This window comes from Ambystoma mexicanum, chromosome 6q, assembly GCF_040938575.1.
Source record: "Ambystoma mexicanum isolate Mex_15411 chromosome 6q, UKY_AmexF1_1, whole genome shotgun sequence".
Lineage (NCBI taxonomy): Eukaryota > Metazoa > Chordata > Amphibia > Caudata > Ambystomatidae > Ambystoma > Ambystoma mexicanum.
Genome location: NC_090937.1, coordinates 654174570 through 654201602, shown reverse-complemented (window position 1 = coordinate 654201602; position 27033 = coordinate 654174570). Strand labels below are relative to the sequence as shown.

The 27033-nt window shown below is 46.6% G+C and overlaps 1 protein-coding gene across 11 annotated transcripts in view; it reads left to right on the top strand.

The window, feature by feature from the left end:
- BLTP1 (bridge-like lipid transfer protein family member 1) overlaps positions 1-27033 on the top strand; it is a 2946455-nt gene that overhangs the window by 2324162 nt on the left and 595260 nt on the right. For all 11 annotated transcript variants that reach the window (XM_069631149.1, XM_069631145.1, XM_069631146.1 and 8 more), the window contains one exon: positions 1653-1879. In XM_069631149.1, the coding sequence (XP_069487250.1) occupies positions 1653-1879 (227 nt within the window). The remainder of the gene's footprint in view (positions 1-1652; positions 1880-27033) is intronic.

Sequence of the window (27033 nt, the reverse complement as noted above, 5' to 3'; positions counted from 1 at the left end):
TTAACATTTTCATGCTCCCATTATTTGATTACTTGGATGCAGCCGGCATAATATATGCCAACTACGCAGATGACACACAATGCCTTGTTCCCCTTTCTGGGGACTATATCACCAACTCCACTACCGTAAATCTAACCTATAGTCTGATCCAAACTTGGATGCAAGCTAATAGGCTTGCACCTAATGATTCTAAAACAGAGATCATGGTGATGGGTACCACACCACAACTACAGAGGTTAATCCCAGAATATCAGCACTTTAATATTGCAGGTTGTACCATCAAGACCCAATCCAAGGTTAAGACTCTAGGAGTCACCCTAGATCAAGCTTAGGTTTATAGCCTTGTCTCCAGTACTTCATACCATCTGAAATTGCTGGCCCAGCTCTGCTCCTTCTTGAATTCATCAACTGTGCTACCATCACACAAGCTTTCATAGGGGCTAAACTGGACTATTGTGCCAGTCTCCTGCTGGGCATTGCCAAGGGAGAGCTTACCCGTCTGCAGGTAATTCAGAACAAGGTAATTCAGAACAATGTTGTTTGCATTGTGGAAGTGCTGTGCAGAACAGATCATGTTTCAGCTAGAAGAGCCTTGTACTGGCTCCTGGTGTGTAGCAGGATCTTATTTAGTTTACATTGTATAACGCATCGATGTCTCTATGGGCAGGGGCCTAGGTACCCGCCTAGCTGCATTTCATGGCTAACAGCTCGAAGAACATTGCAATCTAATAATGCCTTCCTTCTGGTAATTCCACGGACCAGACGGTTCCTTCCCACATGCAGCTCCCAAACTCTGGAATGCTCTCCCGCCCGACTTGAGAGTTTGTACATCGCTATCTGTCTTCAAACGGGGGCTGAAAATCACCCTGTTTTGTTAAGCCCCATGCTTGTTGATTTCCAGACTCGCTGATGTACCTGATTTCTTGTTGATTGTTGTGTTTCGTCTTGTTAAGCGCTTCCATGCCTCGGGGCCATTGTTTTGCGCTATATACATAAAAACATGTGTATCTTTCTGTAGTGCAGAAATACCTATAGTATTTTTTCTGTTTTTAAACTATAAATAATACCTTATTGCAGACAGACTGCAATGACTTGTAATACACTTATACCTGTATTTTAGCGATTGTCCTCAGGGCTATAATATGTTTCTAAAGGTACGTTTTACAAATGATAGTGTCATTACCCGATTTAAAAATCCAACAGAGGGAAGTCTTGTATACAGGTGTGTTTTGAACTGCAGTGGGGCAGGACACAAGATGTGTTCAGAATGTCATAAGCAGACACAATGGCTTTGATATAGGGGCATGGTTAGAGCAGAACGTCACATATTTTATAGATAAATGCTTCACACCGCTTTATATAATTTGAATATGAATATGACTAGTCACCTGGGAAAATTTGAGAAAGGTCGGTTGATTACAGAACAATATGCAGTATCCTGCAATAACTAGGGGCAGTCAGTATTTTTTCCACATATCTTGTAATCAATGGAAAATAAAAGCATTTGCCCCAGTGATGTAAAAGAAGGTACGAGTTACAAGTGTGCATGTTATGCTCCAAGTTGCACTGTGTGTGCATTTTCCTCTTGTTTTATGAATACCAATATATAATGTCTGTATAATTACATGTAAATGTGTTCTGTATTTTAACAGAAAGCAGTAGTGCTGGAACATGGACTCTCAATGTTTTATGGAAGATGTGTGGAATTGATGTCCACATGGATCCTAATATTGGCAAAAGGCTTAATGCTCTTGGTAACACACTTACAACCTTGACTGGAGAGGAGGATGTTGATGACATTGCAGACTTGAATTCTGTAAATATAGCAGATTTATCAGATGAGGATGAGGTTGATAGCATGTCTCCGACCATTCACATGGTGAGTAGTATTACTGGAAAGGCTATAGACATATGCTGAGATAACGTTTCCTTTTGTATACATCTTTCTCTTCACCCTCCCCCAATATTTATACATTTATATGGGTGTGTGTGATATAAGCAAATATATATGAAATGTATTAGCTTCAATCATCAAATCCATTGGGTCATTTTTTAATGTCTCTTTTACCAATCTTTTCAAATTTTGTGGACGCATTTGTGTTTGAGCACTAAGAATGTTGAACGTTTTGCATTTGGTGAGAGTTGGTCAAAACACAGGGCCTCATTATAATTATATCATTATAATTTTTGTGGTATTTCAGCAGTAAACCCCCTGAAATACCACCATACGGATTTACCGTTACCACCACTTGGTCCAGCAGAATTACCGCTGGATTACAAGTGGATGTATGGCTCTCTTAGTCCAAATTTATGGAGTCCAAAAGACTCCACAGGAATTTTGGTGGAATTACCATTCGCTGTAATTTTACAGGAAAGCCAATATTTTGGCAGTCATGTGGCGGAATTACCTCCAGCATTACTGTAGCTATCTGCAGACAGCTGTCTTTGGTGAGATCCATTACCTCAGTTCTTTTTTTCCACGCAGTTGTTCGCTTCAGAAATATTGCTTCTTGTAAAATTTTGTGAAATGCCTACTCCCCCAAAGGCCACGGCTTCAAGCCCTGCATTGATTGCGGTCGACAAATGTCCGTTTGTAACCCCTACAGGCTCTGTCTATACTGCCTAGTAGAAGAAACCTACCCCTCCCATCACCCCCAGGACTATGGTTTGTTTCAATTGATGCATCCAAAGGCTCTTCGGGGACAGGTGTAGAAACTCCTTCACCTTTTTCCATAAGGAAAAACGCGACAAGAGTTATCGTTCAAGGTTACAGGGCGTAGAGCGCAGGTTGGAATACTGGCCCCGGACTGGAAATGAGAAGAAGCAACACTGCAAGAGGTCCCGTTCACAAAGCAGTTCCTCTCAGCACCCCTCTTCTTCCTCTTCCAACAAGAGTCTTCACCACTCCAGGGACCTCTGCAGGTACCGTTACATACCCAATTCTCTACCCCGAAGGAATTGGAGGCCTTCATGCTGAAGATACTTGACATCCTCGTCAGGGTCCTGAGGGCTTTGGCACCAACAGTGCCATATTGACCCACCCTGCTTGGGCAAGTGGCAGGACCCCTCAGAGGGACCGCAACCAAATGCCTAAAATCTTAGCCCCGGCTCCTACGGATAAGGACCCATCCCTGTGTTGACATACTCCACACTCGGGCATCGAACATTCTGTGCTGGCCTCCTCTTCCTCTGAGTCATCAGCATCACTGTGCTCCAATTGAGCATGCCCCACTTGCAATGGTGGCGTTTATGTCAAGGATGGGGTAAATCATGGATGAGGAGGATGATCCATCCCCTTTGGGATGGAAACCGTGTGAGCTCCAGCGAATAGGGACTTCCCGGAGGAGTTTTAGAGTGAGGGAGGATTGCTGGTGCTAGCTTCCAACCTGCAATAGGGCAGTGTTTTGATACATCCTCTGAGTTGGACATGCTACCGGTGCCGACCCTAAGGAAGCCCCACAACTCATATATCAGAACCTGAAGGCCAATGTGGTTGACATGTTCAGTTTGACCATATGAGCATCCTGGATGAAGGTCCCCATGAGAAAATCTGGTGCTGGAATACTGGGAAAAACATGCCTCTGTCTCGGCAGTTGAGCGGGACCTGGCTAGGTAACACTTCCTGGCTCCTGCAGATCCAGCTTTTCTTTCTACAAACGTCTCCCCAGAGTGCACAGTAGTTCAGGCTAAAACTGAAAACATCCACATTGCTTTCCCCGCCTCTGGACAGAGGGAGTAAGAGATTGGATGAATGAAAGAAAGAGGTTTTCGCCTCGGGCATCCTTGCCCTTAGAGCGATTAATGTCTCCTTGCCAATTTTTCTTTTGGCCTTTGGTATCAGCAGTATCTGGGGCTGCTGAACACATGTCCGATGCAATGGAGAGGTGAGTGAGGGTTTTGAGGCCACAGTTCAAGATGGCAGAGAGGCTTCTTGCTAAATTTTACAGTCAGGGCTGGATATAGCTGACTCTTTGGTACGAACAATGGCTACAGGCACAGTGGTAAGATAAGAACCTTGGGGTTCACCCACGATGTGTAGGCAACTCTTCAGAATATGCCTTTTGACGGTTATAACCTCTTTGGGGCTAAGCCTGACAACTCCTTGAAGAGGTTCCAGTCCTTTAACGCCAATGCAAAGTCCTATGAGTGGAGGTTTGTTTGACGATATCCCAAATCATGAAAGAACAGGTGGAGGTGGACCCGGTGATGGCATTGTTGGGACTTTCCTCTACCCTTCTGAAGGAACAGTTTATTATCAATGGGCAATACATACTTTTGCTGTTAATGTGAGTTTGGACACTCTGTGTTGTTGTTTCTTCTTTTGGTAACATGTTGTATGCAACATCAATGAATACAACTGTAAAAAAAAAAACATTTTACTGTGGGTTCACTAGTTATAGGCCCATTACATATAGAAACAAGGGATGGGCGTTAAAAGGAACCAGACATTAGAACACATAGTAAAAATAGTCAAACAGAATCCAAGTTCTCAATACAAAGAAAGTGGTAGTATTTCTAGACCTCCATGACAGTATCTAGAAAATGCAAATGTCAACTTTTCAATCAATATCAGGCTTAGAGAGGAAAGCATTTTGAAAACAAGGCAAGAAGCCACCACAAGATTGCATTCCTTTAATCTGATGGCACCAACACCTTATACTAAAAGGGGAAAAAAATCTGTCTTTAGAAATACTTGTAGTTATTGTGTAACCAGGCATTCACAATCGCAGATGTGCAAAACATGATTTTAAGAATACATAAAAATCATGGATGTTGCATATTGCTGGATACAAACTTTGCTTGGCAAACTACACTACTTATGAACAAAAGGTTAAAGAGATCTGGGAAGCCTATTTACAGAATGTTTAATCTACTTGAAGGGGCTGTACTGACAGGGTCGGTTGGGGCACAGGTCTTAACATTTAGCTGTTAGAGGCTGTTTATTGGAATTTGAGAAATTTGGTTGATATGACTTGTCAGAAAATAAATACAAACAAAATTGAAGTTTAAAAAAAAATCACTGATGCAAGCTAAAATTCGAGTATTTGACCTTAAACTCTATTGACCCAAAATTAATGCAGGACATTTAGCCAGTAGCTATGTACCCTGACTTGTCACTTAAAAGGAGCATCAGATTAGCAGAATGATCCCCATTGAAATCTACAGGACAAAGACAATAGGCAAATCCACGTGTAAGGAGAAAAGGAGGTAAGTTACAGCAGGATAAGGCCCAATCGAAGTGAATGGGGAAATGGGGTTGAGACAGGCCTGCATGAAGTCTGGACCGTGGGGACCGATGAGGGTACGTTTTGTGAATAGCCCATCCCCCAATACCCACATGTAACTATGTACGGTGTTGGCTCCTCAAGAGACAGTTGCAGGAAGGCAAAATAATCCTATGAGTACAATGTTTATTTTCCAAGTGCGGTTTACTGGATCCAACCAGCTAATGAACTTGAACCCTGGACCAAAGATGACTCGGACGACAGAAATTAAGAACAATTGACCTTCCTATGAGTGGGACCTTCAAGCTGTAAGCAAAAGGAACAGCAAAGGACTCCAAAAACGTGGGAGAAACAGACAAAGCAAGTTCCAGTGAACAATGGAAGGCAGCCCAGCCACACAAAATGGTTCCAAGAAGATTACATAAGGGATGGTTCTGAAGAGCAGATAATGTGGTTTTTGAGGTCTCAGAATCCTTCCAGCTGACCGCAATAGCCAACAATTCATGACAAGCACACCGGTAGGACAGCAAGTTAGTGGTATAACGGGCCGGAGACAGTCCAGGCATGGAATGCCTAACCAGCCAACCAAGGGTGCCAGCAGGATAACGGAGGATGTCCAGGAATGACCTCCAGCTTCAGCAGCAAAACTGGTAGCAAGTAATGAGCCCACGACATAAGATCCAGCCAGATCTGCTCCTAAAAATGCTGCATCGGCCTAAAAACAGAGGGCTTCTTCCATTAGGTAAGAAGCTACCTATCTTCTGTGAAAATCTGAACAGAATTGAGTGTAGGTACAGGGCCTCCCCTAATTATTCTCATACACAAGGGGACTGGCATGCGCCAACCCACCAATCACACTAGGGAGATGTATACAAAGGGTTAGGCAACGAGCAAATCTGGTTTGCTCCGAAATCGCCATTCCTCCAAGACCACACCCACAGGACGTGATATGGACTTCCCAGGGCCAGGAACTGATCTACATCATTTCAAACTACTGTAGAGGTTGCATGGCTGGGCTCATAAAGAACCCACACTTGCACAACAACAAATTTTGGTCTGCCTCCTGTTTTCCCCGAACAAAGGAAGCACCAAAACAAAATGCATGAGAGTAGAACTTTAAAAAAATACTTTAATACCCCAAAAGAATTGGCTTGCACTCCTGTTGGAGCCAAAGATAATTTCCAGCTGCCACAGGCCTACTCCCTAAAACCAATGTAGGGTGGTATAATCACTAGGGCACAAATCGGATGCTGAAGAAGCACCCCATGTCTGGGAGCTTTATGGGCATTACTCATTGAGTCAAAAAGGATTGCAGTGGCTGGTGGACTATAGCAGAGGTCTGTCCCTCTTACCACCAGAACTAGGTCACTGATCTAAAAAAACAGAGGGGAGAAAGCAGAAAGTCAAAGGGGGCCTTTAAGGCATTACAGAATTCCCAAAAAGTCTGCCTTAAGCGTCCAATAGAAGACTCTGGCTAGCCCATCTAGACCAGGCCAATATATAATTCATAGTTTCCCTGAGCCTCAGGATTTGCAAAGGAAATTGGAAGCCTCTACTGAAAGGACTTGAAGTTGGAGGGCACACCTGAAAACAACCATGCCACCAGAATCAGGGATCTGTCCTAAAGTAAGGATGGAGAAGATGGTCTGGATTCGTTAGAAAAAGAGGGAAAGCTAAACCAGAAAATCTAAAAATGTCTACAAAAGTTGGAAACCAGGGTTGCAACGACCAAAGAGGAGGTAAGAGAATCATCTGTCTTTCTTGAGCCCTGATCCTCTGAGGAACTCATATCATGCTGCAGGGGAGCAAAAGGTATTCAGGTTGGATAACCAGTGCTGTAGGAACTTGTCCTCACTAGTGCTTTGGGATCTGGACACCTGCTGAAAACTCAGGGAGTTCGAGGTTGAGGGAAGAAGAGAGTGCCAGGAATGGAAGACCTCAAAGTGCACCCAAAGCCTGAAATTCCGGCTGATGAAGCATCCAATCACTGTGTTCATTGGAGAACTGAACATTCCAATCAATCATGTTGAGATCCTCCATGACTTTGGACCGGTTGCCACTGTTAGGTTAGAATTTCATTGTTGGGGGTTCACACCCCATTTTGGTCCTACAGTAATTCTATCCCCTTACATTGGTTTTGGGAAGTAGGCTGGTGGCAGTTATAATTTAGTTCTCCAGCACAGGGTCTGGCATGAATTGACATGCTCATGAATATTCCCTGTCAGGCTGGGAATCCACATTAAAAAATAAAAGCAGTTTCTCTTTAGCCTGAAAACTGCTCGTCTCCTCCAAAACCAATCACTGTTTGTTAGGTCATACTGCCCCAATCCAATGACAGCCTCCCTAAGCTCTACCCCTGGGGGCCATCTTCAGATTTTTACCACATGTTTCAGTGTTGGGAGTCCTCTCAAGTTTCTCCACAAGAATAGTGAATATAACTTTTGATCATTTTTCCTTCGATCCTTCCATCGTCGACTGTTGCGGTTGACCACCGGCAGCATGGACCCGTTGTCGACGAAGATCAAGCTCTATCATCGGATCTTCACTCCACGTTTTCGAAAATCCCTGGCTTGGGCCTTCTTTGTGCCTTGACCATGTCCGAGGCAGGAAAGAGAAACCTCTTTACGGCTTGCGAGAAGTGTTGCTTGAAGAATGTCTTTGTTGAAGATCAGCACCTCAACTGCCTGTACTGTCTGCATCCAGACCACGATGAGGATGGATGCAAGATCTGTTGCAGATTCCTGGCGAAGATGAAGCAGGACTGTTATCGCAGGTTGGTGGCGTGGCTCAAGGAGAGGTAAGACCTCTCACTCGGCCTCCGGGCGCAGCCATGCCTCGTCCACGACCGGCCAGTCCCATGAGCATGCTCCCTCTGAGAAGAGGTTGAGGTCCTTTTGAGAATGCCCCTTCCCAGGGGATCCAAAAGAAGACTAAGCACCACGCTGCTGATTCCGCTAGGGTTGCCGCAGCTGCAGGACCCAGTTCAGAAAGGACCTATTTGCCGACTCCATCTACGTCTATGGTGAGTCAACCGGTTGGTAGGGTACCCTCCATGAGGAAGTTCCTGACCCCTTTGAAGCACAGATCCTCTTCCAAGGGCAAGACTACGAAGGAGGGGCCTGAAGGAGGCCCATTGAAAACCCGGTAGACAACACCTTCGTCCTCCAAGACCTTGACGCTGTCAACGACTTCATCTTTGTCTATGTCATCGACGGTCCCGTCAACGACCCCCACCATCGTTACTTCAGCGTGCGGGGACCTTGCAACGACCCTGGTTTCTACGGTCACAATGATGGCAACTCAGAGAGTGGCTCTGCTGCCGGGGCCTCCGGCTTCTGCGGTGGTCCCGACCATGACTGCCCACGGATGTGCCAATCAGGGTGCAGTTGTCCATAGTTGCCTCATTCCCGAAGGATTTGGGTAGGTTAAGGGAGCTGCTGCCTGCAAAGAGGACTTTCTTCCTAGGCCGGTGAAAATGTCGCCGGTGGTGCTTGTGGGGTCTCCAGGGAAATCCCCTCACATTTGTACGAGCTCTGATGACAAGCATTTGCCCGATGACTACGAGGCAGGCATCGGCACCATGTCCCAGGAGGGATCGCCAGGGGAGCCGGATCAACTATTGGCCTTTCCGAAGTGTTTGTCTGATCCGTTGCCAGCTGCTCCTCTTGTACCCCAGCCGGTGGACAGGGACATGTCACTGGACATTCTTACGACTCTCCACACCTTGGTGTCGGAAATACAGCAGAGGCTGCTGGCTGCTCCCATGCCTGGCCCAGTACACAGCTCTCCTAGACTGCTGGCCTTCCAGGCCAAGTGCTCTTAAGGCTGAGGCATAAAACAAGCCCCATGGGGCCGCAGCACCAGCCTGACCCTTACGGGCCGAAGCGTCAGCCGACGCCACTGCAGCCAATGCTGTGGCAGAGGCCTTTGACTCCAGTGGTGGAGAAACCGCCAATCACCAACACGATACTGATTTGGACACAATGGCTACTAATATCGACAAGTATGATGACTATGTCCCGGCTGATTGGGAGCCGCTGGGTGCCAAGGAGCTTACCAGACGAGGTTGGCTCTTTTCATGCCATGATTTCGAGGGCAGCGGCTCTCTTCAGTTTGGTGCCGGAGGAGAAGAGGAAAGAGGGGTTTCTCTTCCAACTCTGGAAATCCTCATGGAAGACGTCATGTCAATCCCTTTGCTGTACTATGTCTGGGAGGAAGGTTTGGCCCTGATGAAGACACCAAATACTGCACCCTCCAAGAGAGACAGACGGGAAGAGAGATACAGGGTTCCGGACTTGGCCCCCAATGTGCTTTGGATCACAGCCTTCTCCATTCTCTGTGGTGTCTGCTGCCGCCAGGAAGCGCTCATCGAATCCATCGTCCTCTTCCATGGTGCCTCCAGATCAGGAGGGAAAGAAGCTGTATGTAGTGGGCAAGTGCATCATTTACACCGTGGCCTCCACCGTGAAGGCCGACAATATCCTGGCCATCCTGTCTCACTACAACGGGGAGCTCTGGTATAAGTTGGGGCCCATTTTGGACTTCCTACCGATGAGCCGACCGAAGCCCTGGCCAGGCAAGGCAAGGTGGCCTCAGACCATGCCATCACGGTGGCACTGGACATTGCATTCTCTGGGTTACACCAGATGGGCAATGGACTGGCCCTCCGACACCAGGATTGGCTAAAGGCCACTAACTTCAGGGCAGATGTGCAATCCAAGATAGTGGACATGCACTTTGGGGATAATTTGTTTGGCAAGGCGGGGGACGAGACGCTCCATGCATCTAAATGGACACAGAGAGGCACGTTCACTGGGGACACTGCAGCAGAGGAGGTTGCCGTCCTTTCGGTCCTATAGAGTAAAGTCCAGCAGGTCCTTCAAGGGTTACACTACCCTCTATCATCAGCCCTCCCACTCCACCATCCAGGAAACCTATAGGGGCTGCTCACAGGCCTACGTCAGCACAGGCCAGCGTCTTTGCCCACAGTCCAGGACACAGGCACCCAAGTAGGCCTGAACAGGCCGTGACCCTGGGCCCTCTGTTAGGCAGAATCCTGTGCAGTTCCCTTGGGGAACACTGCAAAAAGATTAAGACCACAGGAGTAAGCAGTAAACCCAATTGGTAGCAGTCTGTACCACCCAGATTTACCTGGTAGCTGTGGCTGAGCAGTCAGACTTCTCTCAAGAAGAGTAGGGCAGTATGTAGAGTATACAAAATAGGGCTAAAACACAGTAGGGCAAACAAACACTGATCATAGCTTTGTATAAAAAGTATAGAGTTATTTATTTAAGACACACTTCAAGCAATACACTAGCACTCTCAATGAAAAGTAAGTTAAACACAGTCAGGTAAAGTATACACACCTCCCTTGATAACTATCAAGTCAGGGTTAAAGCAGTACTATTTGTTAAGACTGATTTGAGCGCTTAGCCTAGATGGCACTCCAATAGTTAGGTTAAAAAGGGAGAGAAAAGGCAGAGCATAGAATAAAACACTTTTTAGAAGTTTAGAGCAAGTGAATAAAGGCAGTTTACACTGTAGAGCCAAAGTTCATAGGCCAGGCCCACTTTAAAGGGAGCCAGGCAAAATGTGCCCAAGATCACACAGTTTAAGTTGCACTAAATGTCTTTGCAAAAATATTCAAGAAAGAGGTTGGGGTGGTTCAAAAGATATAGTTGGAGGTCTGGAGCCAACCCAGTATAGAAGCCAAGGATTTAAGGGTCACCTTTAGCAATCTATAGAAAGGGAGGCCAGGCAGGACACAGTACCTTAAAGAGAAAGGAAGCTCCAGAGGGGGCAGTTGTTCCTGGCAGTGGTTGTAGTTCGTCGTTCCGACCAGGGGAAGAGAGGAACTCGTCGAGGAGGAAACTTGGAGTCCTTGCACTGCACAGGGATGAAACCAGCCACGCAGTTCCCGATTAAAAGGTGCAGTCCTTTTATTCAAGGTCAAAAGTGGTGAGCTTGGCATGGGCGATTCGACCAAGGGACGTCTTTGGAAGCGAAAAAGGGCAAACTGGTTGGTCCTACCAGCTCAAAGGGAGAAGACTCTCGAGCAGAAGATCTTCTCTTGTCGTTGGAAAAGTGGTGAGTTCATTGCAGCAGGGCTTCACCGGTGGTGTCGTTGGTTGCAGGTGACTCAGCTTCTTCCCTCTTCGGATTCTTAGGTCCTGTGGCGAATTCTGAAGCTCCAGTCCCAAAGGCCCTGCTTTATGCATAAAACCCCCCATTCATCAGCCTAGCTGTCAATCACACATGCTAAGTGGTGAGCCGGGCGGCTCACCACTGGGCCAATCAGAGTAGAGTGCGACTTGGGTTGCCGAGGCAACGCAGTCCAGGGTACCAATTCCCCCCTCCACCCCTCCTGTGGAACCCAGACAGAGTGGCACCATTTGGAGGGCTTCTGTGGAGAAGCCCACCAAAAAGTGGAACAAAGGGCTCAGCCTTAGTCAGAGTTACGGAGACGGACACGAACGCTATTTTAGAAAAGAGTTCTGGCAAAAAAGACCCAACCGTGAATTTAATATTAAATAAATAAACCGGCAGTGTGTTTAACATTGCACCAAAAAGTGGTGCGTTTAAAATCAGTGGGAAAAGCCCATAGAGAATATTCCGGTGGAATATTTCGCCTGGTAACCACTGCCACCAGCCAGAAACTCGACAAGGGGGGACTGGACAGTGCCCCCTTGAAAACAGACCCATGGACAATATAATTAACCCCTTCCAGTACTTCCACAATATGATGGTTTGTACTGGTTCTGTTCACAGTTTAGGACTAGTAAAGTCAATGGTGACTTTACATGCCCTGGGAGACAGTAGTCAGTCCCAGGGTATGGAGTCTATGTTTGAGGGTCACTGTGACACCCCTGTGTTACTGCATTGAGGGTGCTGTGTAACACACATAGGAAAAACAGATGATACCCTATGGAGTAGAAAGGCTACCCCATAGCCCATAAGCACATAACAAGTCAAAGACATACCTCAAATCATGCCTAAGAGTGGGAGGGAAAAAGTCTCACTCTTAGCAGGAGAAAAAAACATCCAGCAAAGCAGCTGGGGGACTCACTAGGTTTGGGAAATTAGCCTTATAAGATAATTCTCCCTAACACCCTCATTCTTGCACCCCAGTGGAAGTCCATCACCACAGACAAATAGGTGCTGGACATTCTTCAATCAAGGGCACACCTTGGAGTTCCAACACGTGTGTCCTCGCATTCCTCCTGTGGCGGGTCAAGAACTGCACATGGCTCAACTGAGGCAGGAGGTTCAAGCCATGTTAAGGAAAGGGGCAATGGAGCCAGTCCCTCAGCGCCTCTGGGGTGCTGGAGTATACCTCATATACTTTCTGGTATGGAAAAAGTCAGGAGGGTGGTGGCCGATCCTATACTTAAGATGCCTCTACAAATACTTGAAGTCCCAGAAGTTCAGGAAGGTCACGTTACAGCACGTGCTGGACCAGATGGAGGAAGGGGATTTCCTGGCAAGGTTGGACCTGGAGGACGTCTACTTTCAGGTCCCCATTCACCCAAAACATGGGAAGTTCCTACGGTTTATGGTCCAGCAGTGGCACTATCAGTTCAGGGCCCTGCCATTCGGCCTGATAGGGTGTTCACAAAGTGTTTGGCTCCGGTAGCGGCGCATCTACACCTCAAGGGCGTCTATGTCTACCCTTATCTGGACAACTGGCTCATCCGCTCCCGCTCTATCAAAGCAACACACAGCAGAGGCCACCCGCTTTCTGATGGAGCTCAGATTCTCCATCTGTTATCCGAAGCCCTGCGTGGAGCCATAGCAGAACGCTCTTTTCCTGGGCGCTCATCTCGACACAGTTGCATGCATGGCTACCCCTTTGGACAATAGGGTGGCGGCCATCCTGGGGAAGGTGCGCAGTGCCTGATGCTGTCGCAATCCACAACTGTACACGCCATCAAGTCTCTGTTGGGCATGATGTCCTCCTGCATCCACCTCGGTCCCCTTTGCAGGCTCCAGATGAGGCCTCTTCAAGAGTTTCTGGACTCCTGGTGGCTGCAGGTCACGGGCGCTTCGACAGACAGGATCGCCTTCACCCATGAGTTCCTGCAATCTCTACGATGGTGAGTATACGCCTAGACCTTACGCAAAAACCTTCTTTTCAAACCCCACGATACCAGGCCACGGTCACCACAGATGGAAGATTGGTTTTGTTTTTTATTGCTTGTAGTTTTAATATGTTCAAGAGAAAAAGATTGAGATCTGTCCACACACCTTTTGTGAAACCTGTTTGTCTTGGATCGATTATTTTTGCCTCAGCTGCCCATTTCGTCAATCTTTTTTGGAGATTGGAGATGAATAATTTACCAATTACGTCTAATAACGTGATTGGTCTGTAGTTCGCCGGATTTGTTCTATCTCCTTTTTTGAAAATAGGCACCAAAATTGCTGTAGTCCAAGACTTTGGTAATTCACCAGTGATGATTATGTGCTGAGTTAATGCAGCAATAAAGATGGTCCACTTTTCAGGATCTTTCTTTAGTATGTTATTTGTTAGACTGTCTTGTCCTGCTGCATTGGACTGCTTTAATGTATTGATGGCTTCTTCAATCTCCTCATTACTGAGGTGGAAACACCACGAATTTGCTTGTGTTTTTTTTAGTTTTAACATTGGATTGCATCGGATCAGCAAACACTTTGGAAATATGCTCTATCCAGCTTTGTTCTGCAACACCATTACTCAGACTGGCATGTTGGCTGAGCGTTGTTTTGTTTATAAGTGCCCATATGTCTTTAGCCTTCGGATCACGAATTGCCTTGAGCATCAACTCGTCTTACTCTTGGTCACGCTGCAACTTAAAGCCGATTATCCAGTTTTTATAGCGTTGGGTTCTTTTCTTCCCCTCAGCTTTTGCAGACATGCTGCTTGATTTCTTTATTTGTTTAATATCCATTCACAGATTTCTTCGCTTCTCAATCACTGCGGGACTAAATTGATGTTTTGGTTTCTTAAATGGTCATCAAAGTCCAGTTTTTAACACTTTAAAGGTTTGGAGTAGAGCATCATAACATAGACCAAGTTTGTGAGCATGACGCATCTCCAGGTATTGATCATTAAGGAATTTAAGGGCTTTTGTTATTTTTAAATGGTTCCCTCCTTGATTAGCTGTAATATTGATCGCTGGTTGGTGTACAATAGATGCTACATATTTCAGTTTCCATATAAGCATCAAGGCATCATGATCACTGTTTTGTTGTCTTAACATTTCCAGTCGTTCTATGTTGTTTCGGAATTTACTAGATGACCATATGTAGTCAATTGTTGATGTAAGATTATTGCCTCTCCATGTCGATTTTCCTGGTACATCCGCGGCCGTTTGGCCGTTAAGCATGAAGCAATTCCTGGTTTTTAATTCCTGCATCCCCATTTGACTTTTCGTTTTGATCTGTTGTTTTTTATCAATTGGTTTACCTTCTTTATCTAGACATCGAAAGTTTAGATTACTGCAGATTAGAAAATGTGGATTTGACAGTGTTGTATATACCTCATCGAAAATGTTGGATATAGAATGTAACAGTTTAGTTGTAGAAATCATTACAGGATTCCAATATAGATTCACAACTACTGTGTGTGAAGGAAAGTTTTTTTCCACTGAACAAAAGGGTTTGGTTTGCACGTTTTAACTATTTGTAGACCCTGTCCATGTTTGATCAATGGGAGAAGACCGGCGTATGGTCAGTCTCCCTGTCCTTTTACTGCCAGATTTGTTAGGCTACTATAACCACTAAACGATGGGAGTGAGCAAAGCCGTCATCTCTTGTAGATGATTATATGACGGGTCAAATTCAATCCAGGACAATAGGGACTGAGATTGCTCACACGGATTTTCCTTTTGCTACTGATGTCTATGGCCAACTAAAGCTTTTGAAATCCAGCGCCAATCCGTTGCTTCGGTTATATTGTTTGCTGAGCTTTTAAGTGTAGGATGCTTACTTTGAGTGGCACTTTTGTTTTCCTTGTTCAGTCGATCATTATTTCGAACGCCACAATTACTGAATTCGAATCCAAATGGCAGTAAAGCTGTATAGGCTTTCATTAGAGTGTCTTTGATCGTTAAAGATTTCAGATGTAAAATCACACTGTCAGTCTTCCTTTCATTCTCTCTTTCATTGCACACTAAATGAATGACCGAGTAACTATGAATTGTACACCTTATTACGTAGCGCTATGATTTATGTTGTATACATGGAATGTCGAGGAATTGTTGAGAGGTGAAGATTTAACTAAGTTGTACAAAATGAATTTCTGGATTGTTAATGGTTATATCGTTTTTACACTGGAAAACTAATAAAAATATTTAAACAAAAAATCACACCGTCAGTTCTGTCTTCATTTACGTACTCAACTATTGCAATATTGTCGGAAGCAATTGTTCACAGTGCCAGAACGCAAAGTAATAAATGTTTTCCAAGTAAATGTTTTCCACTGCCACTGTTAAGCAACACCTTGTTACGTTGTCCCAAGGCTTCATATTCGCTTTCTCTCTCTCCTGAGGTGCTTTTAGATTTGGCTCATTCATGTGGTTCTAGTTTCAAAGTGTTGATGAAGAACTGATTTTTCGTTTGACTGCAGGACTCGTCGTCGGCTTGACAGTGTTAGGAAAGATGATGATTTATTTGCTTTCCGATATGAATTATTTGATACCAGTGCATGCTTTTCCGTTCTCAGCTTATTTCCTTGTTGTGTACACTCCAATTCATTCACCCGATCCATTGGATCAGAGCACAGTTCATCTCTGAATCCTCCACTTCATCAGTGTCCTGAAGATATTGGGAGAGGTCATCAATAAGATCAATTTCGTCCAGAAAGGTGGTTTCAATAGTATGTCTCATTGTTGGAGATTCTTGCTGCTTCTCCCTTATTGTTGTAGTTTGTATCAGCCTTTCTCCACCATTGCTGTTGCAGGCCTCCGGATACTTGGCTCTACTTTTCTGTCGTCCTTGTTCTTCTTCTTGTACAACATTTATTCATGCAGGCTGAGTTGACAGAAAAGCATGTGAGCCATTTGATTTTTGTTTAGCACCATTTTTAACATTCTTCGTTTTCTTTTTTGCAGTTTCTAGAACAGATGTTTTGTTTTTACTGGGAACCCCTTGCATGTTTTGCTTTGATTGTTTTTTAAACATCTCAAGAATGTTGTCTGTCTTTTAGGTGCACTGCTTTTGTTGACCTGCAGTTACTGTTGTGTCACTTATTTGACTGTTTGGAACTCTGGTTGTTCGGTCACAGGAGTTTGTCCGGTAATCTAAAAGGTTTCTGTCTCGATCAGTAGGTCTTTCAGTAAGATAGGTCGCATTTGCCTCACACATTTCTCTTGCAGGCCCCTTAGATGACTGTGACATCTCAGGATGGCTGTTGTCTATTATGATTCACATTGGGTAAAGGTGTTCATGGTCTGCTTCTGTACTCCCCACAAATCCATGTTTCTTCATTAATTACTTGTTTGACATTTACAATTGTCTTTGGTGGTACTAAGGTTGATGCTTCCTCAGTTGTTTCCTCATCCATGTTTTGGTATCTACTAGGGCTGCCATCATTGTTGCTTTATCAGGGTGTGTTCACTAATGGCCAAATCACAAAGTCCTGCTTGCCAGCTTGCCGAGGTTTACGCTTCATGATCTAATCTGTCCTGCATTTTGGTAGTAAAGGTTTCCAAACATAGAGGTTTTGTATGCATCATTGCGAGTAGTGTGGCGTTATCTTTAATGCTATCATTAGTTGATTAGTATAATTTTAAGTATGGTGCCAATGAAATCGACAGGGCCGCCATCACATTATGAATCTAAATACCTGCAGCAACCAAAAGTTGGGTTTTCACTTTAAATTGTTCATTAGTGGGGTATGCTTGAGGCGCTACAGCCTCAACCAAGACACTTGTGTTATTTATTAATGAGCCATTTTGTAACGATGCCTAGATAAGACGTGGATTTCCTGGTCTCTGATACTGTCCGCCCCTGACAGCCTGGGCTTAGGCAGTGTCACTTGTTTCAAATGAACGCTTAGGTTATTATCATTACTTCCAGTAAAATTCTTTGGCGTGGAATGAGCACTTTACTCTATTGTAGAAAACAAGAATTTATCAGTCACTAGTTCTTTCAGTGATGGTGTTTGACACTGATCCTTCTCATTCCGAACAGAAGACAATTCCACCGTTTCCAAATGGTTATTACCATAGGCATACAGTGACGCAGTTGGTCCATCGATTTATCCAGCCATAAGATCCTCCCACTCATTACATTCATTTCATTAATGTTGTTTTGACAAGTAAAAGTCTTGTGTTCTCCCCTTGATGTTGGTGTGGCATTCATTGTTCTGCCTTTTTGTTGTTTTTGAATTGACTGACACAGCGTGGGCATGAAACCGCAGTGAGCTTTCCTTTATTTGTATTTTTACATGCTGAAGCAGGCATATCTAAGACGGCTGCTGAATAAACGGACACTAGATTTTGATTTGACTTGTAAAGCTTTGCGCTTTGGGGCCCGAGCTTCTTGTATTTTCCGTGCATGCCCTCTGGGACTTGCTAGCTGAATTTCCCAGAAACCTGATGGACGCAGCACATTGTATCCATTGGGCATGTCACTTCATCCGTTTCAGCATGCATTAATTGCCTCAACGTAATACACCGGTTTTGGTGTTCTGATGGTCAATTACGCCCCCGTTTCCAGCAGGAGTGTTCGCAGACTGCACTAACCGAGGTATATCCATGATGTCAAAAACAAAAGATTCAGCCTCCACAAGTTTAATATCAGTCAGGTCTTCCCCTCTATCCTCACTAGTTGTGCTTGTATAGTGTTTTATAGATTCAGGTGCATTCTCCCTGAACACGGTTTGCTCATCCCAAGGCACACTCTCCGACATAGAGCACTCACAGTTGTTTTCTTCTATGGTTTCTTCTACGGTTCCTCCTTGCAGTCGCTGTCTTAACCAAGTACGCGCACCTGTGTGCAACGTCGCTGGAGAGATATTTGTTGCCGGCATCTTCCACGTTGTCTGCAGACAATCGCAGGCAAAGTTTCAAAACTCTTGTCTCAGGTTACAGAATGTCAATCCACAGGGGAGCAGAGGGCCGTGCTGCCCAGTGCGTTGCTGGAGCGAGACTGGACTCACTTGCAGGACTTACGCGCCGACGCTACATGCCACTACCCACAATTATAGGTGTTAGGGAGAATTCTCTTATAAGGCTAATTTCTCAAACCTAGTGAGTCCCCCAGCAGCTTTGCTGGATTTTTGGGGTTTGTTTTTTTCTCCTACTTAGAGTGAGACTCTTTTCCTCCCACTCATAAGCATGATTTGATGTATGTCTTTGACTTTTTGTGTGCTTATGGGCTATGGGTTTTTTTACTCCATAGGGTATCATCTGTTTGTGTGTATGTGTTACACAGCACCCTCAGTGCAGTAACACAGGGGTGTCATGGTGACCCAAACATAGACTCCATACCCCGGGACTGACTACCGTCTCCCAGGGCATGTAAAGTCACCATTGACTTTACTAGTCCAAAATTGTGGACGGAACCAGTACAAACCATCATATTGTGGAAGTACTGGAAGGGGTTAATTCGAATGCCCCTGGGTCTGTTTCCAAGGGGGCACTGTCCAGTCCCCCCTTGGCGAGTTACTGGCTGGTGGCAGTGGTTACCACGCAAAATATTCCACCGGAATATTTCCTATGGGATTTTCCCATTGATTTTAAAAGCACCACTTTTTTGATGCAATTTTAAAGATACCGCCGGTTTATTTATTTAATATCAAATCACCGGTTGGGTATTTTTGCCAGAACTCTTTTCTTAAATGGGGTTCATGTCCGTCTCTGCAACTCCAACCAAGGTCGGGCCCTTTGTTCCACTTATTGGCGGGCTTCTCCACAGAAGCCCTCCAACTGGTGCAACTCTGTCTGGGTTCCGCAGGATGCGTGGGTGGGGGAATTGGCACCCTGGACTGCGTTGTCTTAGCAACCCAAGTCACACTCTGTTGTGATTGGGCCAGTGGTGAGCTGCCCGGCTCACCACTTAGCATGTTTGAGTGACAGCAAGGCTTTTGAATGGGGGTTTTTCTGCATAAAAGCAGGGCTTTTGGGACTGGAACTTCAGAAGTCGCCACAGGACCTAAGAAATGCGAATAGGGGAGAAGCTGAGCCATTTGCAACGACGACACCACCGGTGGAGCGTTGCTGCAACGACCTCACCACTTTCCGGATGACAAGTGAAGATCTTCTGCTGAAACAGTCTTCGTCCTCTGAGCTGGTGGGATCAACCAGTTCGCCATTTCGCCTTCCAGGACGTCTCTTGGTCGAATCGCCTGTGCCAAGCACCCCGGCGGCCGGATAGCCAAGCTGCACCACTGTGACCGCGAATACCAGGCACGCACCTTTTAACCGACGAACTCCGCGGCTGGTTTCTTCCCTGGCCGGTGCAACGACTCCAAGTTTCCTCCTCAACGAGATCATCTCTTCCCCTGGTCGAAACAACGAACTGCACCCACTGCCAGGAACAACTGCCACCGCTGGAGCTTCCTCAACTTTAAAGGTACTGTGTTCCACCTGGCCTCCCTTTCCACGGTTTGCTAAAGGTGACCGTTAAATACTTTGCTTTCCAACTGGGTTGGCCGCCAGACCTTCTAACTTTATCTTTTGAACCACCCCAACCCCAACCTCTTGGGCACATTTCACTTTGCTCCATTTAAAGTGGGCCTGGCCTATGAACTTTGGCTCTACAGTAGACTCTGCCTTCACTAACTTGTTTTTGTCTCTTAAGTGTTGGGAACTGTTTCATCTTTATGACCTACCTTTTTCTCTCCCTTGGAGTTCCATCTAAGTTACGCGCTCACCTCTGTTTTGACAAAAAGTGGTGTTTTAACTTAGACTTGTCTAAATAATTCTTAAGGGAGGTGTGTATACTTTTCTGATTGTGTTTTGAACTTGCTTTGATTAATAGTGCTAGTGTATTTTCTAAAGTGTGTGTTAAATAAATAATTATATACTTTTGATAAAAAGCTCTGGTCAGTGTTTGCTTGTTCTACTGTTTTTTGGCCCTATTGTGTATCCTCTGTATTCTACCCTACTCTTCTTGAGAGTGGTCTGACTGCTCAGCCCCAGCTACCAGGTAAATCTGGGTGGTACAGACTGCTACCAATTGGGTTTACTGCTTACTCCTGCAGTCTTAATCTTCTTGCAGTGGTCCCCAAGGGAACTGCACAGGATTCTGCCTAACACTAGGAAGGGCAAGCAGCTTAAAGGAGCAGTAGCACAGTTCCTCCACAACCAGAATACCGGAGACAGCAAAAACAGTGTGGACTGGAGCAAGACTGAACTTGCTTGCAGGACTCACACGCTACGCGCCAGTACCCACAATTATAGGCACGGTAAGCAGCTTAATGGAGCAGTAACACAGTTCCTCCACAAGCAGAATACCGGCGACAGCAAAAACCGTATGGACTGGAGCGAGAAATGTCAATGGTGAACCTCAGGTACTTTCTGTGCTTTGGATGTAAAGGCATATTAAAGTAAAGATCCTGAAGATCGAGGGACGCCATCCAGTCCTGGAGCTGAAGGGTCTGGAGAATCTGCCGAAGATTGACCATTTTGAATTTGTCCTTTCTGAGTAACTTGTCAGGTTCAAGATGGGTCGCAGTTCTCTGTCTTTCCTGGGGACCAGGGAATATGTAAAGTACCAGTCTGGTTGCGTTCCGCTACAGGTACCTTCTCAATGGCACCTTTCTCCAACAGGGATGAAATCTCCTGTAGGATGAGTGGATCTGGATCCCTAAGAGAGAGTTCACTCGGGGGACAATCTAAAGGCCTTTGCAGGAATGGGAGACCATATCCTTGGACTACTGTCTGTAGTGCCCATGCATCTGAAGTAATGAGATGCCATTCTTGCAGATGCTGTTCCAGCTTGCCTCCCACTGGGGCCCTGTGAGCAAAGTGACAGAGAGATTTCAGAGATGTGGCTGCTGCTGAAGGTAAAGAGGACGTTGCTACCTGAAATTCTTTTCCTAAATGACCTCTAAGGGCACATGTAATCCTTCTTACTCCTACGTCCCATCCCCTTTCCTCCATACTGTATGGGCGTCCCTCACTAGAGACGGGATACAGAACCTTTTTCACCAGAAAAAATCGTCTTCCCCTTTAAATTTAGAGGCGCGCAGGGGTGCGGCCCTTGGAGCATGCGCTCCCCTGACTCCACCCACCGGCGCCACTCCCCAGTCCTCTTTTCCGCGTTGATGGTAGCAGAACGCTTTCACCAGCGCTCCTGGGTTCGGCTTCAGCCTTGTAATTCCATGCGTTCTTCCCCACATACTTCTTCTGTCTTTTGTTTTTTGGTCTTGATCAGGTACTCGGTCCTCTGGCGCCACACTCCTCCTCGGGTCATGCCGACGTCATCGGGCTTCAGCAGTTGTCCAGCCTGAGAGGGGCTCTTTCCTACATCCAACCCCTATTCTCTTTGACTTCGCTGCCTTGACCTCAAACACGGCTGGGAGGGTTGTACCGCGTGTGATGCGCTTACACTGCACGCTCAGAAGAACAGGTTAGACTCGGTGGATGGAGCTCTTTGAGAAATCACCTCCAGAGAACTTGAAGAACTTCATAACTTCATCAGACACAAGCTAAGGCCCAAGGTAGGGCCGCTTTTCTCCATCGCACCCCGCAAGGGCGACTCCTTCCCAAGGAAACGTCTGCATGGGAGAGACCGTCCAGGTGCTCACACCAGCACAGGTACGGAGGCTGCTTCAGCTACCGGCCGCCAGGCCGAGGTGTCGCTAGATCCGTCCGGAGACAGTACTGAGGGGACCGCAAGGTACTTTTACTGGGTGTCCACCCGAGGGGCTATGCTACCACTGGACAAATGTCTGAGGGGGCGCCTGTATGCAGCACTACAGGCGACAGAGCGGAGGGCACTACGCCTACCAGGCCTCGTCCTGAGGTGTAGGGTAGACCTCAAGCTCAACCGCCAAGAGTTCTGGAGGAGGCAGGCCCAGCGAGGCAAGCACCACAATGCAGGCACGTGGCATGCAGCCTGACAAAATGACTGCTGCGCCAGACAAAATGGCTGCTCGTCCGACATCATGCCCGTTCAGGGAGCAGGTACATGATCGAGTGTCCAGGTGGGACTGGTCTTCGCCAGGTACGTGGTCTACCTCTTATCCTTCAGTGTTGCAGGGCAGATACAACCCGCAACCAGCAAGGCAGAGTATGCACAGGCCCCAGCAGCTGCACTTTACTTTAATTTACTGAATATAGCGCTGCAATGGACACATGGGCATAAGGGCACTGACATACATAAAGGACCGACACACATAAACGGGAGACTGAATGTCTAGGGGGGAATCCGCAGCAAGACTAGAAGGGGGAGTTAAGCGAACAGCCACGTCTTCAGTTTCTTTTTAAAGGGCACAAGCTTAGTCTCTAGCCTTATATCAAGGGTTAGCATATTCCAAGCCAGAGGGGCCGCCACTGAAAAGGCCCCCTTTTCTGCCTTCCTGGTTTTACATCTAGGCACGACTAAAAGATTTTGATTATTAGATCGTAGGACTCTACTGGCACCTCTCTTCACAACTAGGTCCTCAAGATAACCCGGCATAGTGCCCAGGATGCACTTGAATGTGATGGAGAGGAGGCGTAAGCAAATTTGCGCTTCCACCGGCAGCCAGTGCAGGGCTCGTCTGTCCTCGGTAACATGATTACGTCTAGATAAGCCCTTGACAACCCTAACTGCCCCATTTTTTATAACCCCGAGTCTGTTGGATTATGCTTTACTGAGACCTGTTAGTAGACTACAACAATAGTCCAAATTCGAGCCCACAATACCTCTTGCCAATATCTCGGCATTCGCCTGGGTTATAAAGGGATGTAAATGGGCAAACAATTTAATATAATAAGCAGCAGACAAGGCCCAGACTCCCTACTTGAGCCTTCATAGAAAGATTCTGATCGAGGATCACACCTAGTGACTTAACTTTCTTCAATGGGAAGCTCTTAACGTCGCCTAGTTGGAAGGCATCGTAATCCGGGCTCAATTTAGATAAGGTGGGAGGAGTGCCCACAATTGGGAGATCAGTCTTGGACCTGTGAAGTGCCAGTCCATTCATGGCCATCCAGTTGTCAATGCTGGCATAGGCTTTGTTGAGATATCCTTTGTCAGATTTGTGACAACCAGCCAGGGGGATGACGCACTGAGTATCGTCTACAAAGTTGGTAAAACGTATACCTTCCTGACCCAGTTTAGCGAAGAAAGGGGCTGTCAAAATATTACATAAACACAAGGAGATACTCGCCCCCAGTGGGTCACCAAGTTCTATTGATATAGTGGGAGCCTCTGCCAACTCAGAGCAAACTCTGGTTTTTCTATTCCTCAGAAAGGACGAAACCAGCCAGATCCCGGCTGTGGAGAAATTTGGCACCTCCTCGAGCCTGGAGATAAGTAAGGAATGGTCTACCAGGTCGAACCCGGCTGTGAGATCCAGTAACATGAGCATGGAAGGGAGACCTTTATCCATACGCTCATAGAGCCTAGATTTCAATTCAAGAAGGGCCGTCTCAGTACTGTGACCTGCCCTAAATTCAGATTGCTGGTTATTTAAAATAGGGAAGTTATTGAGATGTTGGGCCACTTGCTTGTATGCTACGCGGTCCAAAATCCTTAGGAGAAATGCTGTATTAGTAATGGGTCTGTAATTAAGGGGATCACCCATGGGAGACCCATTTTAATCTTTTTTTTTTAAAAAAAACTTTATTATTTAGCTTGGCAACACAAGAACAGGTGAGCAACATACAAGGCAAGTACAATCAGAAGCGGTGCAGATAGTACAGACATTTAGAGACAATTCACAACCAGATTATACACATGGGGGATACATACAAAGTGGGTGCAGGGCTGGAGAAGCAGCAATTAGGAGGTGGAGGGGGAAGGATAGGGGAGGGAACTGGAGATGCAGATTCTGAAGCCGTTTCCGTGGGAGACATATAGGACCGAAACTTTGACCAGATATATCTGGGTTTTGAGTGGGTTTGCTGCTGTACAGCCCAGGATTCTTCAGTATCTGAGGCCCATGTGACCGCCCGGAGCCATTGCACGTGGGTAGGTGGTGTAGGCCGAAGCCAGCAGAGTAAAATAGAGCGTAATGCAAGTAGCATGCAAAGGCCAGCCAGTTTTTTGGAGTCCCAGCGGAGTTCAGGAAAGTCATGGAAGAGACACCTCATTGGGGATGGAGAGATAGTGTGTTCAAGTATAGTTGACATGGTAGAGCATACTGCACTCTAGAATTGGGTGAGACAGGGGCAGGACCAGATCATATGAATATAGACAGCGTTACCACAGCCGCATCTGGGGCATCTTGGGGAGAGGTCATTCGAAATGTGGTAAAGTCTGTTCGGGTGTAGTGGTACCTGTGAAGTATCTTAAATTGAATCAGTTTGAAGCGGGAGTTGAAAGATACCCCATGAATGCTAGCACACATATGGGCCCATTGTTCATCGGTCATCTCTATCCCGAGGTCGTCCTCCCAAGAGTGTCTCAATTTAGTAAATGTAGGCGCTGATCTGGAGTGAACCAGGGTGTAGAGTCTGGAAACTTTGCCTCTCGTGGGAGTGGGCGCAGATAGTTCCGGAACTGCTGGCTCATCTGGTGGTATCTCTGGAAAGGTGGGGTATTTACGTTTGAGGGTTTTCCAGAGGGTCCGATATGTTGAACCAATGTGAAGTGTATTGGAGTTGCGCTACCAGCCAATATTTGAGGAAATCAGGAGCGCCGAAGCCGCCAACCTCTATTGGGGCGGCCAAGGTCCTGAGTTTAAGTCGGACCGCGCCTGAGTACCAAAGAAACGTGTTAAGGGTACGAGTCAACACCTAGAAGAACCCCTCCCCTGGCCACTGGGGGTTGTTGGTGAACCTAAACAGAAGCTGGGGTAATACTACAATTTTTACTATCCCTGTCCTGCCCGCAAGTGGAATCGGGAGCTTACTCCAGCCCAGTGTCTTTGCTGCAAGACTCGTGAGGTATTTTTTGTAATTCTCTTCAAAAACCAGATCAAACTGGCGAGCCACTTCTATACCGAGGTAGGTAAACTTTGACTGGGCCCATGTGAATCCCAGGGTGTCGGGAGGGACATGTAGAGGCAATGAGCGGGGAAAAGGGTGGATTTAGAGCAGTTCACTTTGAGACCTGAAATGTGTCCGAAATGGACAATATCCTCAAGTATCAGAGCCTTGGTAGCAGGGGAGCGGATAAAAAGAAGGGCATCATCAGCATACAGGGACACTATATCGGAATGGCCAGCGGTTCGCGAGCCTCTGTGTGCATGGGATTGGTGCAGCATGTCCGCAAAGGGTTCCATCGCTATGGCGAAACCCAGGGGGGAGAAGGGGCAGCCCTGTCTCGTCCCTCTAGCAATTTGGAAAAGGGATGAACACCGGTCTTCAGTGCAGACCCTAGCTACTGGGTTGGAGTACAGCAGCCTAACCCAGGAAAGGAAACAGGGGCCGAATTTACATTTTTCAAGAACCCTCCAAAGATACTTCCATGAGACAGAGTCAAATGCTTTTTGCATATCAAGTGTAGCAGCTACTGCGTGGACGTATGGGTTGATCCTGCTTATTATGTTGAAGAGGCGCCTCAAGTTCAGGGAGGTGGAGGATCCCGGAATAAAACCTGCTTGATCGGAGTGAATAATGTGCGGCATGTAGGGGGCCAGGCGTAGGGCTAATAGTTTGGCGTAGATTTTGACGTCGCAGTTAATGAACGAGAGTGGACGGTACAAGCCGCATTGGGTGGGGGGTTTACCAGGTTTAAGCAAAACAGTTATTGTGGCTTCACGGAGAGAAGGGGGAAATTGGCCTGTCTCCACTGATTCCTCCCAGAGGGCCATTATGCGAGGAAGTAGGAGCAATTTGAAATGTTTGTAAAATTCAATTGGGATGCCGTCTGGGCCTGGGGATTTGCCTGATGAGAGTGAGTCTATGGCGTCCGAAAATTCCTCGGGAGTGAATGGGCTCGAGAGAGAGCTGATGGTTTCGGGGGAGAGGATTGAGAGGGGAAGGCCATTGAGGTAGGAGTCAATCTCTGGTGTCGGGGCACTGTCTGCGTTGGCATATAGGGATTTGCAGAAGGAAAAGAATTCGGAGTTGATATCTTGAGGTGACGTGGCCAGGGATCCATCGGGTCTTTCCACTCCAGGGATGTGTGGCCAAACTCACAGCGGAGAAGCCTGGCCAGAAAACGGCTTGGGCCTTCGCCCTCACCGTATTTCCGAGCGAGGCCACCAGGGCCGTCCAGGAACCTCAGCTCGCGGTCCGCAAGAGAGCGGAACGTGTCGAATTCTGTGCCAATGGATGCTAGGATTTCAGGAGTTTGGCGTAGCGAGCATTGACCCTCCAGGGTGGACAGTGTGGCCTCGCTTTCGGCAATATCCCTACGGATTGTTCTAAGGATGCCATTTTCCTTGGATAGAGCAATACCTCTAATAAAAGCTTTAAAAGATTCCCAGAGGGTGGCCTCTGAAGACACTGAGTTGGTGTTAATTTCAAAGAACTCCTCGATGGTCATCTCCAACTCGGAGCTGATGATAGGATCGAGGAGAGAGTGGGGTTTCATTCTCCAGTGTCTGCTCCGGTCGCGATCCGGGCCCCAACAGAGGGAGATGGTCACTGGTGAATGGTCGGAGAGGGTTCTGGGAAGGATCGTTAGACGAGTCACGTTCCTTATCAATATGTCAGACACTAGCCATCTGTCGATTCGGGAGTACGAATCATGCACCGAGCAGTAGAAAGAGTAGGAACGAGAGTCG